The 14,037-nt window shown below is 37.7% G+C and overlaps 1 protein-coding gene across 1 annotated transcript in view; it reads right to left on the bottom strand.

Annotated features, from left to right (window-relative positions):
• Positions 1 to 14,037, bottom strand: part of LOC127436150 (talin-2) — a 224,534-nt gene that overhangs the window by 84,232 nt on the left and 126,265 nt on the right. The window contains exons 13-19 of the mRNA XM_051690104.1: positions 11,028 to 11,211; positions 8,550 to 8,663; positions 7,807 to 7,915; positions 5,427 to 5,635; positions 5,038 to 5,136; positions 3,145 to 3,312; positions 1,106 to 1,400 (exon numbers count right to left, since the gene is read on the bottom strand). Coding sequence (XP_051546064.1) covers positions 1,106 to 1,400; positions 3,145 to 3,312; positions 5,038 to 5,136; positions 5,427 to 5,635; positions 7,807 to 7,915; positions 8,550 to 8,663; positions 11,028 to 11,211 — 1,178 coding nt within the window. The remainder of the gene's footprint in view (positions 1 to 1,105; positions 1,401 to 3,144; positions 3,313 to 5,037; positions 5,137 to 5,426; positions 5,636 to 7,806; positions 7,916 to 8,549; positions 8,664 to 11,027; positions 11,212 to 14,037) is intronic.

Raw genomic sequence — 14,037 nt, 5'->3', positions numbered from 1 at the left:
ATTCTAAATACAATTATTATTTAATTACTTATTTTTAAACACAATTCACAATCGTATTTTATCAAACTACACAATGATGACTCTAAGACATGATAGATATTACAGTTTCATTTTCTGTTAATGCATGATTTTCTGTAAAGCTGCTTTGAAACAATGTGTGTTGTGAAAGGCGCAATACAAATAAAAATGACGACATTATATGCAACATTAGTGTTTAATGTGGTTCGCTTTAAGTTGTGGTTTGTACTTTTAGAGCTCCAAAATGGGGGCAGGAACACCAGGAAACTTGTTGGGAACATGCTCCACTCTTGTGTAATACTGAATATGAAAAAGCAAATTCCATTCTGTCATTACACAGATATGCTTTGTTTGGTTATGTGACAAAGATTTTAAAGCTTTCTTGTGTTTTACTGTGTGCTTATTTGAATTACATTTCCATATTTTAAATAAATTATCTGTAGTCTGAAGCATTTCAACATCCTGTGGTATAACCCATTGTAATTCTCATCTAGAAGACTTAAAATAACTAATAGTGCTCGCTAATACAATCAAATGGGTGGGAAAACTTGCATTGAAAGAGGGACCCGAGATGATATCTAGGGACTAGAATACCAGAGACTTGGGGGTGGACTCTTTTGACTTGAAAAAGCCGAATTATACATCTAACCTCACCATACCCTGATGTGCACCTCTCCAAAAATGTAAAAACAATTCTCAATATACTAGCAATTGTCTCACTGTGTACTCACTGAACGACGCAGACACACCAACACAGAACATTAAATGCAAACCACCGCATTGGCCACTACGCAAAGACTACACCGTCGGTTTGACGCAGAAGTATAAACCGGCATTAAACCCATCTAAAACCATCAAAACAGACCAGCTTAGCTAAGCTTGGAGACCAGCTAACCACTTTAGGCTGGTTTAAGCTGCTTTTTTCTGGAGGAAACACCTTAGCAACCATAGCAAATTCCTGACGAGTGTTGAGTTTTGCACAGGCAAGCACCACTTCCATTTCCACTTCGAGCAAACATCTATTTTTCTTTAATGCTGTGCAGTATTTCTTATAATGGTTGTAAAGTATCAGTATCTGCAGTCTCACCTGCATCCCCCATCGAGGTGAAAATACTGTCAGTCACTGTCATGATGGTGTCAGTGGCCTGATCGTAGCGTCCAATTGGTTCCCCGCAGCTGGCGTAGTGGCGCACATGCTGGAGTAGGTCGCTAAGGGCCTGGCTGACCGCCCCAGCCGCCATGTTCACCTGACGGAGAAGCTCGCCCTCCTCTGAGGCGGCGTGACACGCCTTCACACACCCTTCCACAGAACGCTCCACCAAACGCCCGGCCTCCACCAGCTGCTCCTGACAGACTGGGGAGGAGATTGTGGGACTCACCACCTACCACAATCACACATACACCAAAATTGATTGAAAAGATGCTGTGTTCAGAACAGCAACGGATTATTTCGGGCCTCAGGTGAAAGATACTGTATATATATATATATAAAAACAAGTGAAAAACCATCAAAAAATTTATGGAAGTCTAATCTAAATGAACTCCTTTATTATATACAGTAAGTAAACACCACGAATAATTAGTGATTGATTGATATATTAACATATCAAATTGTCCAACATTTGGTAGTTTTAAGTAATTGCAGTTGCTCAATAACTTTTACTTTTGCCCGATTAGCGCTGTTAGAAAGTTTGGAGTTTTAATATATCGTTCAATTTTTTCCAATTTCGGTGATTAGTGTCGCAAGCCAGACCTTTGATGATATAAAGTCTGCCCTTTTAATATATCAGTGAATAATTTTTGCCATTTGGCCAATCTGTGTTGGATGCCAGAATTTTGACCAACCTAGTCTCACAGAATGAACGTTACTATAACTAATTTTTGCAAACTGAGTTTTACATGCCGCCTTTTATGTTTTGCTGCAGTTCCCTGGTGAAATTAGTACTAGAGGCACTATAACAACTGTGCTTTTCGTGTTGAATTTGGTTAGGTTTAGGTGTTGGTTTAGGGTGAAGATGTCTGTTTTGTTCACCTCTCATTTATCTTTTTGAACACTGTTGGTTAGGTTTAGGTTAAAGTTTAGGTTAGGGAGGTACATTTTACTCATTAAAACATTTTGTTGGTATAAAGTCTAGAGATTTAATATAACAACTGATAAGTTTGCCATTTGGCTGATTATTGTCACAAGCCAGACTTCTGACAGAATAAAGTCTAGGGTTTTAATATATTGACCAATCATTTTTGTCATTTGGCCAATTAGTGTTGGATGCTAGACTTTTGATGGTTTACATCACTCGATAACTATCCATTTTGGCCAGTTAGTGTTGCTAGCAAGATTTTTGATGGTATAAAGTCTGGAGTTTTTAATATATCGGCCAATAACATTTCCCATTTGGCCGATCAGTGTCGAAAGCCATACATCTGATGGTATAAAGACTGGAGTTTTTAATGTATTGGCCGATAACATTTCCCACTTGGCCGATCAGTGTCGGAAGCCATACATTTAATGGTATAAAGACTAACTTTTTAATATTCGGACGATAACTTTTCCTGTTTGGCTAATCAGTGTCGGAAACCATACATCTGATGGTATAAAGACTGGAGTTTTTAATGTATTGGCCGATAAATTTTCCTGTTTGGCCAATCAGTATCGGAAGCCAAATATTTGATGGTATAAAGACTGGACTTTTTCATATTCAGCCGTTAACTTTTCCCGTTTGGCCGATCAGTGTGGGAAGCCATACATTTGATGGTATAAAGACTGGAGTTTTTAATATATCGACCAATAGCTTTTGCCTTAAGGCATAATAGTGTCACAAGTCATATTTTAATGGTATGGTATGTAATATATTGGTATTATATAGGCCATCGACCACCCTAATCTCTAGAATAGGCATTGGCCATTGAAAAACCCATATCTGTTGACGACTAAAATAAACATACACAAACAAACATACATACATTCGCAAAACATTGTTCGGTGAATAAATGTACAATTTACTGGTCTCTGTTCCTCTAGACAGATATCTTCCAGTATATTGAAGATATATTCCACTACATTCTTCAAACATTTGTCAGTTGTATGTTTAAAAGATCAGTAATATGTACTTGAGCTTGAAAACGTACCTTTGTGCAGGCCACCAGCTGTGAGGTGGAAAGCGCGCACTGTGTGGCGGCAGTAATGACCCGGTTCTGGAGTGCCGTGTCCTCGGCCACCTGTGCCACGTTCTTGGCCTTCAGCACCAGCATAGCGGCAGCATTAGCAACAGCTTTGGCCAGGTTCATCATAATGTCCTAGAACATATTCGTCACCAAAGCAACACACTGTGAGGCAACCTGGCCTAGGCTAATGAGTGAAATAAACGCAAGGATAGAGTGTAACAGAATAAAATAGAGGGCAATAAAACGCTCACGGAGGCTAACTGAGTATGACAGCATCAGCTGAATCACACTAAATCAAATTCTACATGCTGAAAATGGGCACTAATATGCTTACTGGGAGCTAAAACTGCTTTGCCAGGGCATAATGAAAAAAAGTGAGAATGTTGGCAGAAGGATTTGACATTAACCGATCTCTGATTACCGGTATTAAAGGGATAGTTCACCCAAAAATCATTTACTCACCCTCATGCCACCCCAGATGTGTATAACTTACTTTCTTCTGCAGAACACAAACAAACATTTTCAGAAGGAAGTCTCAGCTCTGTTGGTCCTTACAATGCAAGTGAATGGTGGCCAGATGTTTGAAGGTCCAAAAAGCATTAGGGCAGTATAAAAGTAATCCATATGACTCCAGTGGTTAAATTCATATCTCCAGAAGTGATGTGATAGGTGTGGGTGAGAAACAGATCAATATTTAACTTTTGTTTTTGGCGATTTACATTATTCGTGCATATCGCCACCTACTGGGCAGGGAGGAGAATTTATAGTAAAAAAAAAAAAAAACTTCATCTATACTAGAAGACTTTAACATTGTTCTGTTTCTCACCCACTCTTATCACATCGCTTCAGAAGATATGGATTAAACCACTGGAATCGTATGGATTATATTTATGCTGACTTTATATGCTTTTTGGAGCTTCAAATTTCTGGCCACCATTCACTTGCATTGTGAGGACATACAGAGCTGAAATATTCTTCTAAAAATCTTCGTTTGGGTTCAGCAGAAGAAAAAGTTATTCACATCTGGGATGGCATGAGAGTGAGTAAATTATTTTTTGGTTAACTATCCCTTTAAGGAGTAACGCATAATTTGTTTTCAAAATAGTGTAGCTTTTCCTGTTTCTAGCTGCATTTTCCAACATCTAGCAATGTAGTGTGACACAATGTTACATCTCTGTCTTTAATGTCATATTTTATTGCAAATACAGCTTTTAATCAAACACGCTTTCCTAAAAGATTTGGAAAGTTTGATTCAAGTGAATCGGTAAGTTTGAATTCAAAACAATGATTCACCAATTTGAGTTCCTGCATGGCATTTCAGATTTATTTTATAGCGAAATATTTGGTTAAATGCTGCTGTTCATCACTATGAACTTTGACCAAATAATTAATTATAATTTTTTATCTAATTCAATATTTATCTAATTAATTATTATTTAAAATAAATAATTATAAATTAGGTTGTTTTTAATTTTTTTATTTATTTATATATATATATATATATATTTTTTTTTTTTTGTGATTTAGGGTACATTTCTTTTCAATTTGAATGTTTTTACTCTAATTGAGCTTAATTATATAAAATTAAAAATAGATGACTTATTTAACAATATATGGCCCTGATTAAATAATAAATTAAATTTTAATTATTTATAATACAATTAAAAAGATATTGTCCCCCTAAATAGCAAACTAATTTGTTAGTAGCTTGTAGTTAACTACTTTTTCCTAAACTAATTTAAATAATATGAAGTTTGTAGCTTGGCAAGCTACAGTTTCGAAGTTGCTTCCTGATTACTGACAAACAGAAATTAGGTATGACAATCATGATGATCACTTTTCGGTTTACAGACGCACCTGGAATCTCTCGTCCGTTTCTCCTTCTCCCATTTGTTTCAGAAGGTCTCCGCTGGCCTGGCCGATACTGCCCGCTGCCGTCAACACCGTCTGTCTGGGCTGTAAGGTGATATCAACACAAAGTAAACAAAGACCCTTGTTCTACCACCAGCACATCTCAGAACTCAATGCACGGCTAATTACATCCTGTCTATCAACTCTACACTCCACTACAATTACCCTGTCTAGCAAAAGCCAAACAAGTTAGCAGACTGTGACTGCGCTCTGTAAACCTGAATGGAAAAAACACAGTTTAACGAGTTTATCATGAATCTGTCTGCAAACAGAAGTGTGTTACTGATGGATTAGATGTGAAGGGGCCGAGGTCTTTGTGTGTTTGCATTTGTCACCTCTCCAGAAGCTGGTTCCACGGCTCTCAGCAGGTCAGATACGGCCCCTGTGAGGGTCCGGGCGGCCCCCATGAGATTCTGGCCGCTGCCCACCTCGTCCTCCATAAGAGCGGCCAGCAGCTTTACTCCCTTGGACATCTCTGTCAGGTTGGAGGAGATGGTGGTGATGGCACAGCCCACGGCGCTGTAATCCGTGTCCGTTGGGTCACCTGGGGTGAGGAGGAATTGGAAAGAGATACAGAAAACAGATACAGATCAAGTGACTCAGATGAAAAAACAGCATAAACCAGTCTAAGAAGCTTTGCTGGTCTTAGCTGTTCCTCCGGCCTAGACTGGTTTGCTGTTTTAAAAGGCCTTATGGGCACTTGTGAGCTAGACCATCATAGGTTAGTTTATTTCAGCAGAGGAAGACTAGAAGGGATTTTAACTTAATAAATGTACATGAACAAATATGAGAACAAACACAAACCGAGTACTTTTGATTTCATGCCTTTCTTACAGCTCAGTCCTACTTGACTCCACTCAGATATGCAGCATATGCAATAAAATTTATATTTTTTTGTGATTTTATACAAAACCCAATACCAGACCTTCACAAGCTCTTCAGGTGTAAAGCACAGACTGCTAAAAACAGTAAAGTTTGGGTTTGGCTGGTGATTATCAGGGAAATCTCCACACTGTCAAACAGATGGCATGGGGAAGTATAAATCCAGCAAAAACCTGGTCTGGTCCACATGAAATCTCTGTAGAATGCGGGAAGGAATACACAAATCCTGCCAAGTAGTTGAGCTTCAGGACAACAAACTTCATAATAATTAATGGAAATATTTATTAGGGCAAATGGAGAGTGTCTTATTATTTAGTAGTCAGATGAAACACATTTAGGTCTCATGTATAGACCCGATCAAAGTGGGTATTGCAACACATTTATTTTACACTTTATATTTATGTTTTAAAGGGATAGTTCACCCAAAATTAAAATTCTCTCATCCTCATGCCATCCCAGATGACTTTCTTTCTTCAGCAGAACACATACAAAGATTTTTGGAAGAATATCTCAGCTCTGTAGGTCCATACAATGCAAGTGAATTGTGGTCAGAACTTTGAAGGTCAAAAAACCATATAAAAGCATATAAGTAATCCATATGACTCCAGTGGTTTAATCCATTTCTTCAAAAGCGATATGATAGATGTGGGTGAGAAATACATCAATATTTTAGTCCTTTTTTACAAAAAATCTCAACTTTCACTTTCACATTCTTCTTCTTTTGTTTTTCATAATTAGCATTCTTTGTGCATATCGCCACCTACTGGGCAGGAAGGAGAATTTATAGTAAAAAAAAAAAAAACTTAAATATTGATCTGTTTCTCTCCCACACCTATCATATCACTTCTGAAGATATATATTTAACCACTGGTGTCGTATGGATTATTTCTATCCTGCATTTATATGCTTTTTGGACCTTCAAAGTTCTGGACACCATTCACTTGCATTGTATGGACCCTACAGAGCTGAGATAATATACTAAAAATCTTCATTTGTGACTACCACCCCTGGAGTTGCAAGTTCGAATCCAGGGCATGCTGAGTGACTCCAGCCAGGTCTCCTAAGCAAACAAATTGGCCCGGTTGCTAGGAAAGGCAGAGTCACATGGGGTAACCTCCTTGTGGTCGCGATTAGTGGTTCTCGCTATCAGTGGGGCACGTGGTAAGTTGTGCGTGGATCGCAGAGAGTAGCATGAGCCGCCACATGCGGAGTCTCTGCGGTGTCATGCACAACGAGCCACGTGATAAGATGCGTGGATCTTCATTTGTGTTCTGCTGAAGAAAGACAGTCATACACATCTGGGATGGCATGAGGGTGAGTAAATGATGAGAGAATTTTCGTTGTTGGGTGAACTCTCCCTTTAAGACATACTGTACTGTACCATTTAATGCATTTAGGTAGTAGAAATCACACTTATCTTTAATATCTCAATTGTTTGTCCAAGACAGCAATGAGATTGAATTGAGAACAAACTGAGACTTTATAGACCCTAGTAATTTCACATGTGTCTCCTCTAGAGTTTCATTAGAGATCCCAACAATGTCTCAAACTGTGTTCAGATTTTCCCAGACACCAAAGTCTACAATAAAAAGTTAAAGATTTCAATATGAACTCTGAAACTTTTCTCATCAAATTCTTTCAACATTAAATTAGATGAGCTATGCCATCCACATCGATTTTATAGCTCTAGACTCTTACTGCATGTCAACAATTGCCTCATTTGTGTCCATTTCCATTTTCCCTAAAGACATTTTAGGAAAAACATCTGAGAAAAATGTGACACCTGCCATCTCAGAAATAATCTCAAAATTTTTCTTCTGGGTAGTTACATACCAGCAGTGAGGTTCACCACGGATGCGGTACCGGCTGTGATAGCGTCCACTTGGGAGTGGATCTCATGTTTGGATTCATCAACCTTATTCTGAACCCACACTCTGGATGCCTATTCAAAGAAAATAAAATAAATTAGAAGCTAGAATGGAGTAATGTTTTCTTCAGAAAGAACACCAACCTGTTTTCTTTGGCTTTCCTTTCTGCTAAGGAATATCGATATTATCTTAGCTCAGGTAAATGATCAATGACCATCCCCACACTTACAGTATAGTCAATAAAAGAACAATAAACGTACAACAATGCTACTATCCATTACCATAAATTCTGCAATAACAAACAACTCTCTATAAATAACCTATTATAAAGCTTTTATACTAGCTTGTGACACATACTGAGAAGACCTCTACGTGACTCAATGTTCCTCATGGGATTTCAACTAACAAACTTCTACTGCATAATACATCACACACAGAAACATTCCTGTACTACACTTTAGATCTGTTCTCCTAACATCTTTACCCACTTAAAAACACAACATATTGTTTATAGCTTCAACGTATAATGATTTGAACATGAACATGAAGTGCATAGTTTTCTCTCCTGTGCCAAGTAAGCCAATCATAGGTTGATTTGTGCAATTCTGTTTGGTGCGACTTCTGGTGCAGAAATTACAAACTTCACCTTTAAGAAAAAGCAATTCCACTATAACTTTACATCTGATTTTTTTTGGTATTGGTTCTTACCATGTCTTGCCCCAGTGGTGGAAGATTATCCACTTCTCCCAGGTCAGATTGGGCCTGCTGTACAGCTTGCATACTGGTGTTGATAGTGCCCATCAATGCTTGTTGGGCCAGACTCTGATGGTGGAAGAATTAAGTAGTCATTTAGCAGATGCTGTTATCTAAAGTGACAGTGCATTTATTGAAGGGACAATCCCCCTGGAGCAACCTGAGGTTAAGTGTCTAATTCAAGGGCATAAAAGCTCACGGATCACTTCTCACAGGCTTTGAACCACACAGGGCTGACAAATCGACAAACTCTCTGGCATATGGTTGATTCCTTCATACAATAATTCCCTCTTGTCTCTCAGTTTGTATTTAAATGAAAGTATTAGCAATGTAAGTGTATGGTGCATGGCATTGCAAATGGTAACAAAAGTACTTATCATTAAGTTAAGCTCAAGCGACAGCATTTGTGGAATAATGCTGATTACCACAAAAACACATAACTTGCCCCTTGTTTATAAAAAAAACAATTATAATATATATATATATATATATATATATATATATAAACAGTTACAGTACAGGCACTTACAATGGAAGTGAATGGGGCCAGCACATTAACATTTTAATACACAAAGACGTAAACATTATATGGTTTTTAAATAAACCGGGGTGAATCGATATTATTTTCTGTGGTTACCAACAATATTCCACAAATGCTATCGATTGAGCTTATCTTGAAACTAGGAGGATAAAATTGCTTTCTAAACTTGTCTGTGTAAAGTTAAACACAATCTTTCAACTCCTGTAATGACCATGTAATGACAATGTAATGTCCGTAAACTCAGTAACTTTCAGAAAATATGCATACAAAAAAAGGACATGATATAACTACAGTGGCAAGAAAAAGTATGTGAGCCCTTTGGAATTACCTGCATTTATGTAAAATGTGTCTTAAAATCTGGTTTTATCTTGATCTAAATTACAATAATGAACAAACACAATCTGTTTTAAATAATAACACAAAAATTATTGCATTGTTCTTGTACATACTGAATACAACATTCAAACATTCACAGTGTAGGTTGGAAAAGGTATGTGAACCCTTAGTCTAATGATGTCAACAAACGCTAATCTTAGAGTCAGGAGTTGGAAAACCTGGCATCAAATTAAATAAATGAGATTGGAGGTGTGAGTTAGAGCTACTTTGACTTATAAAAAGCACTCAAAAATTTTGAGTTTGCTATTCAAAAGAAGCATCTGCTCAGAAGACCTACGATCAAGAATTGTTGCTTTGCATAAAGCTGAAAAGATTACAAAGTTATCTCAAAGAGCTTAGATATTAATCTGTCCCGTCCAGCCAAGATGACTCAAAGGACACACCACAGAATGCTCACTGAGGTAAAAAAGAACCCTAGAGTGACAGCTAAAGACTTGAAGGAATCATTGGAACTGGTTAACATCTCTGTTCATGAGTGAAACTGAAAACTTTAAACAGGCTTGGTGTCCATGGCAGGACACCACAAAGGAAGCCATTGCGTTCCAACAAAAACATTGCTGTGCGCCTAAAGTTTGCCAAAGACCACCTTGACACTCCACAATGCTACTGGGAAAAATTTTTGAGGACTGATGAAACTAAGGTTGAATTGTTTGGGAAGAACACACAGCACTACGTATGGCATAAATAAAGGCACTGCATACCAACATGAAAACATCCCAAAGGTGAAGTACGGTTGAGGGAGCATTATGATTTGGGGCTGCTTTGCTGCTTCAGGGCATGGACCGCTTGCCATCATTAAGGGAAAAATGAACTCCCAAATTTATTAAGATACCCTACAGGATAATGTCAGGGTGGCTGTGCACCAGCTGAAGCTCAGTTGAAGTTGGGTGATGCAGCAGGACAATGACTCTAAATATCTAACTAAATTCACTACAGAACAAGCACATTGTGTTTGTCTATACTTGTGACTTTGATAAAGATGAGATCACATTTTACGACCAATGCAGAAAACCAGCTAATTCCAAAGGGTTCACATACTTTTTCCTTCCACTGTATCTGTAAAGTACTGTTTACATAGAACAAACTCCACCCACAGGAATTACATTGTTAACATAACCAGAAGTCCATCCATCTTGAACAGTAGTCCCATCGCTAAACAGAAGATTTAGGCAAATTACAGCTCAAATAACACACTTTTAAAGACGGATTAAAAATGAGAACTTTTCCATTTTAAGTGCATCACTGTCCACAATTATGCTTGGTTTTACTAACAGAGGAACGAGTCAATATTATTTCCACTATATCTTGTTACCATAACCAATAGCTTCAAGCTCCCCATTATCCTTATTATCAAATGTGACAATCAAATTCACATTCCGTTAGGCACAAACAAATTCCAGTGAAGATTTAAGGAACAGATGGAGCCCTAAAAGCAGAACAACTCTGCTTATAATGTGATCACTGACATAAACATCAGTGCAGTTACAGGTTCTCACCAGAGGGGGCATATGTCCTCTGTGCATCTGTCCCATGGTGATCTGCTGCTGAGCCGAGGGCATGGTGCCCATGTTAAACGTGTCGGGCCCCCCGATGGACCCCGATCGCATGATGCCAGGTAGCGCCACGGACCCATGCTCCACTCGACCCACCCGGTTAAACTGCTGCTGGAGGATGGTGGACCTACGAAACATTAAAATTCATCATCAGAGTTTTCAGGCAGAAGTGTCATGCACGTGCCCTTGCAAAGTTCCCACCTTTTTTTGCCTATGAAATTCCATGACTTTTCCATGACCTTTCCAGGCATTAGGAATTACTGGATATGGATTTTTAAAAATCTTCCTGATTCACACAGATACGCTTATGAATAATTCAGACTGACTTGAGAACAGTTTTGACCTTTTCATTGACTCAAAAGAACAATTTGGCCACAAATCACAAATCTTGCATTTTCTCCATGCAAGAGCAATATGTGTAAATGAAAAAACAAGAAAATGTATATTCACTATAGAAATGTCTTTTTCATAACTTCCTTATACATTTTCATGACTTTTCCAAGTCTGGAAATCACAGTTTTAAAATTACTTGATATTTCCAGGTTTTCCATGGGCGTGGGAACCCTGCCCCTTAATTTTCAATGCGCTTTGATTTTGAAAGCAACTTCCAATAAATAAATAAATAATAATACAAAAATATGTATCTTTTATTAAGTTGCATGACTACTGTAAATAATGAAAAAAATATTTTCTTAATCAGTATTTTTGTCTTGTTTTTCAGTTAAAATAACTTGTTTTAAGGATGTAAATAGGTACAGTATACATTAAATTAAAACTACCACTAATCTTACCCTTTAATATAGGAATTATTATTAACTCCTCACTATCCTTAGGACCTGTCCCAAGAAAGCTTAAAATGGCAGTTATCAAACCACTTATTGAGAAGCCACAGCTTGATCCTAGCAAATTGGTTAATTATAGACCGATATACCCATTTATGTCAAAAATACTAGAAAAGGTAGTGTCCTCCCAACTATGTTCATTTCTACAGAGAAATGGTATATACAGTTGAAGTCATTACACTTAAGTCATTAAAACAAATTTTTTAACCACTCCACAGATTTCATATTAGCAAACTATAGTTTTGGCAAGTCGTTTAGGACGCAGCCATCATACTGCTCAGGAAGGAGACGCATTCTGTCTAATACAGATGAACGTAGTTTGGTGCGAAAAGTGCAAATCAATCCCAGAGCAACAGCAAAAGACCCTGTGAAGATGCTGGTGCACTTCACAAAATAGATGGCATCATGAGGAATGAAAATTATGTGGATATATTGAAGCAACATCTCAAGACATCAGCCATGAATTTAAAGCTTGGTCGCAAATGGATCTTCCAAATGGACAATGACCCCAAGCATACCTCCAAAGTTGTGGCAAAATGACTTAAGGTCAACAAAGTCAAGGTATTGGAGTGGCCATCACAAAGCCCTGACCTCAATCCGATAGAAAATTTGTGAGCAGAACTGAAAAAGTGTGTGCAACCAAGAAGGCCTACAAACCTGACTCAGTTACATCAGTTCTGTCTGGAGGAATGGGCCAAAATTCTAGCAACTTATTGTGAGAAGCTGAGTTTAAATGCATTTGGCTACAGTATATGTAAACTTCTGACTTCAACTGTATGAACAATTTCAGTCAGGATTTAGGCACAATCACAGTACAGAGACTGCACTTATCAGAGTTACAAATGACTTGCTCTTATCATCTGATCGCAGCTGCATTTCTCTTCTAATGCTTTTAGATCTTAGTGCTGCTGTCGACAACATAGATCACGACATTCTTTTGAATAGGCTTGAGAATTATGTTGGCATTAGTGAACTTGCATTAGCATGGTTCAGGTCCTATTTATCAGACCGCGATCACTTTGTATGTGTAAACGAGGAATTGTCAAATCAAACAAAAGTATGGATTGCCACAGGGATCAGTTTTAGGGCCTCTGATTTTCTCCTTATTTATGCTTCCCCCGGGAGATATTATCAGGAAACATGGAATAAGTTTCCACTGTTATGCCGACGATACCCAACTTTATATTTCTTCCAAACCTGATGAAATTTCACAATTCTCCAAACTAGCAGAGTGTATCAATGAAATCAAAGATTGGATGGCCAGAAATTTTCTTCTACTCAATTCGACAAAAGAGCAGTAATAATTATTGGACCAAAAACCTCAACAAAAAAAGCCACTAAAATATAAATTGGCCCTCGATGGATGTACTGTTATGTCATCTTCTACAGCGAAGAATTTAGGTGTTCTATCTGATACTAATCTGGCCTTTGAAAATCAAATTACCAATGTTTGTAGAACAGCATTCTTCCACCTCAGAAATATTGCTAAGTTACGAAACATGCTCTGTGTTGCTGATGCCGAAAAACAAATTCATGCGTTCATGACCTCAAGACTAGATTATTGTAATGAATTACGGGGAGGATGTACTGCAAGTTCAATAAATAAACTTCGACTGGTTCAAAATGCAGTTGCCAGAATGCTTACTAGAACCAAGAAATAAGATCATATTACCCAAATTTTATCATCGTTACATTGGCTACCTCTTAAATTTCGTATTAATTTTAAAATTCTGTTAACTACATAAAAAGCTTTGAATGGTCTAGCTCCACAGTACTTAAGTGACCTTCTATCACGCTCTATTCCATCACGTTCATTACGATCACAAAATTCTGGCCTGTTAATAATTCCTAGAATATCAAAATCCACAAAAGGAGGTAGATCCTTTTCATATTTGGCTCCTAAACTATGGAATAGTCTCCCTAACACTGTTCAGGACGCAGACACACTCACTCAGTATAAGTCTAGACTAAAGACTCATCTATTCAGCCAGGCATACACCTAATTTATCCTTCAACTCACAATTAGGCTGCTTTAGTTAGGTCTGCCAGAACCAGAAACATTTCTCAGAAACATTTCTCATAATCTATAACTCTGCAATAAATAGAATGGC

Source organism: Myxocyprinus asiaticus, chromosome 46 (genome assembly GCF_019703515.2).
Source record: "Myxocyprinus asiaticus isolate MX2 ecotype Aquarium Trade chromosome 46, UBuf_Myxa_2, whole genome shotgun sequence".
Lineage (NCBI taxonomy): Eukaryota > Metazoa > Chordata > Actinopteri > Cypriniformes > Catostomidae > Myxocyprinus > Myxocyprinus asiaticus.
Note: the sequence above shows the minus strand (reverse complement) of the source record. Positions and strands in the feature narration are given on the sequence as shown.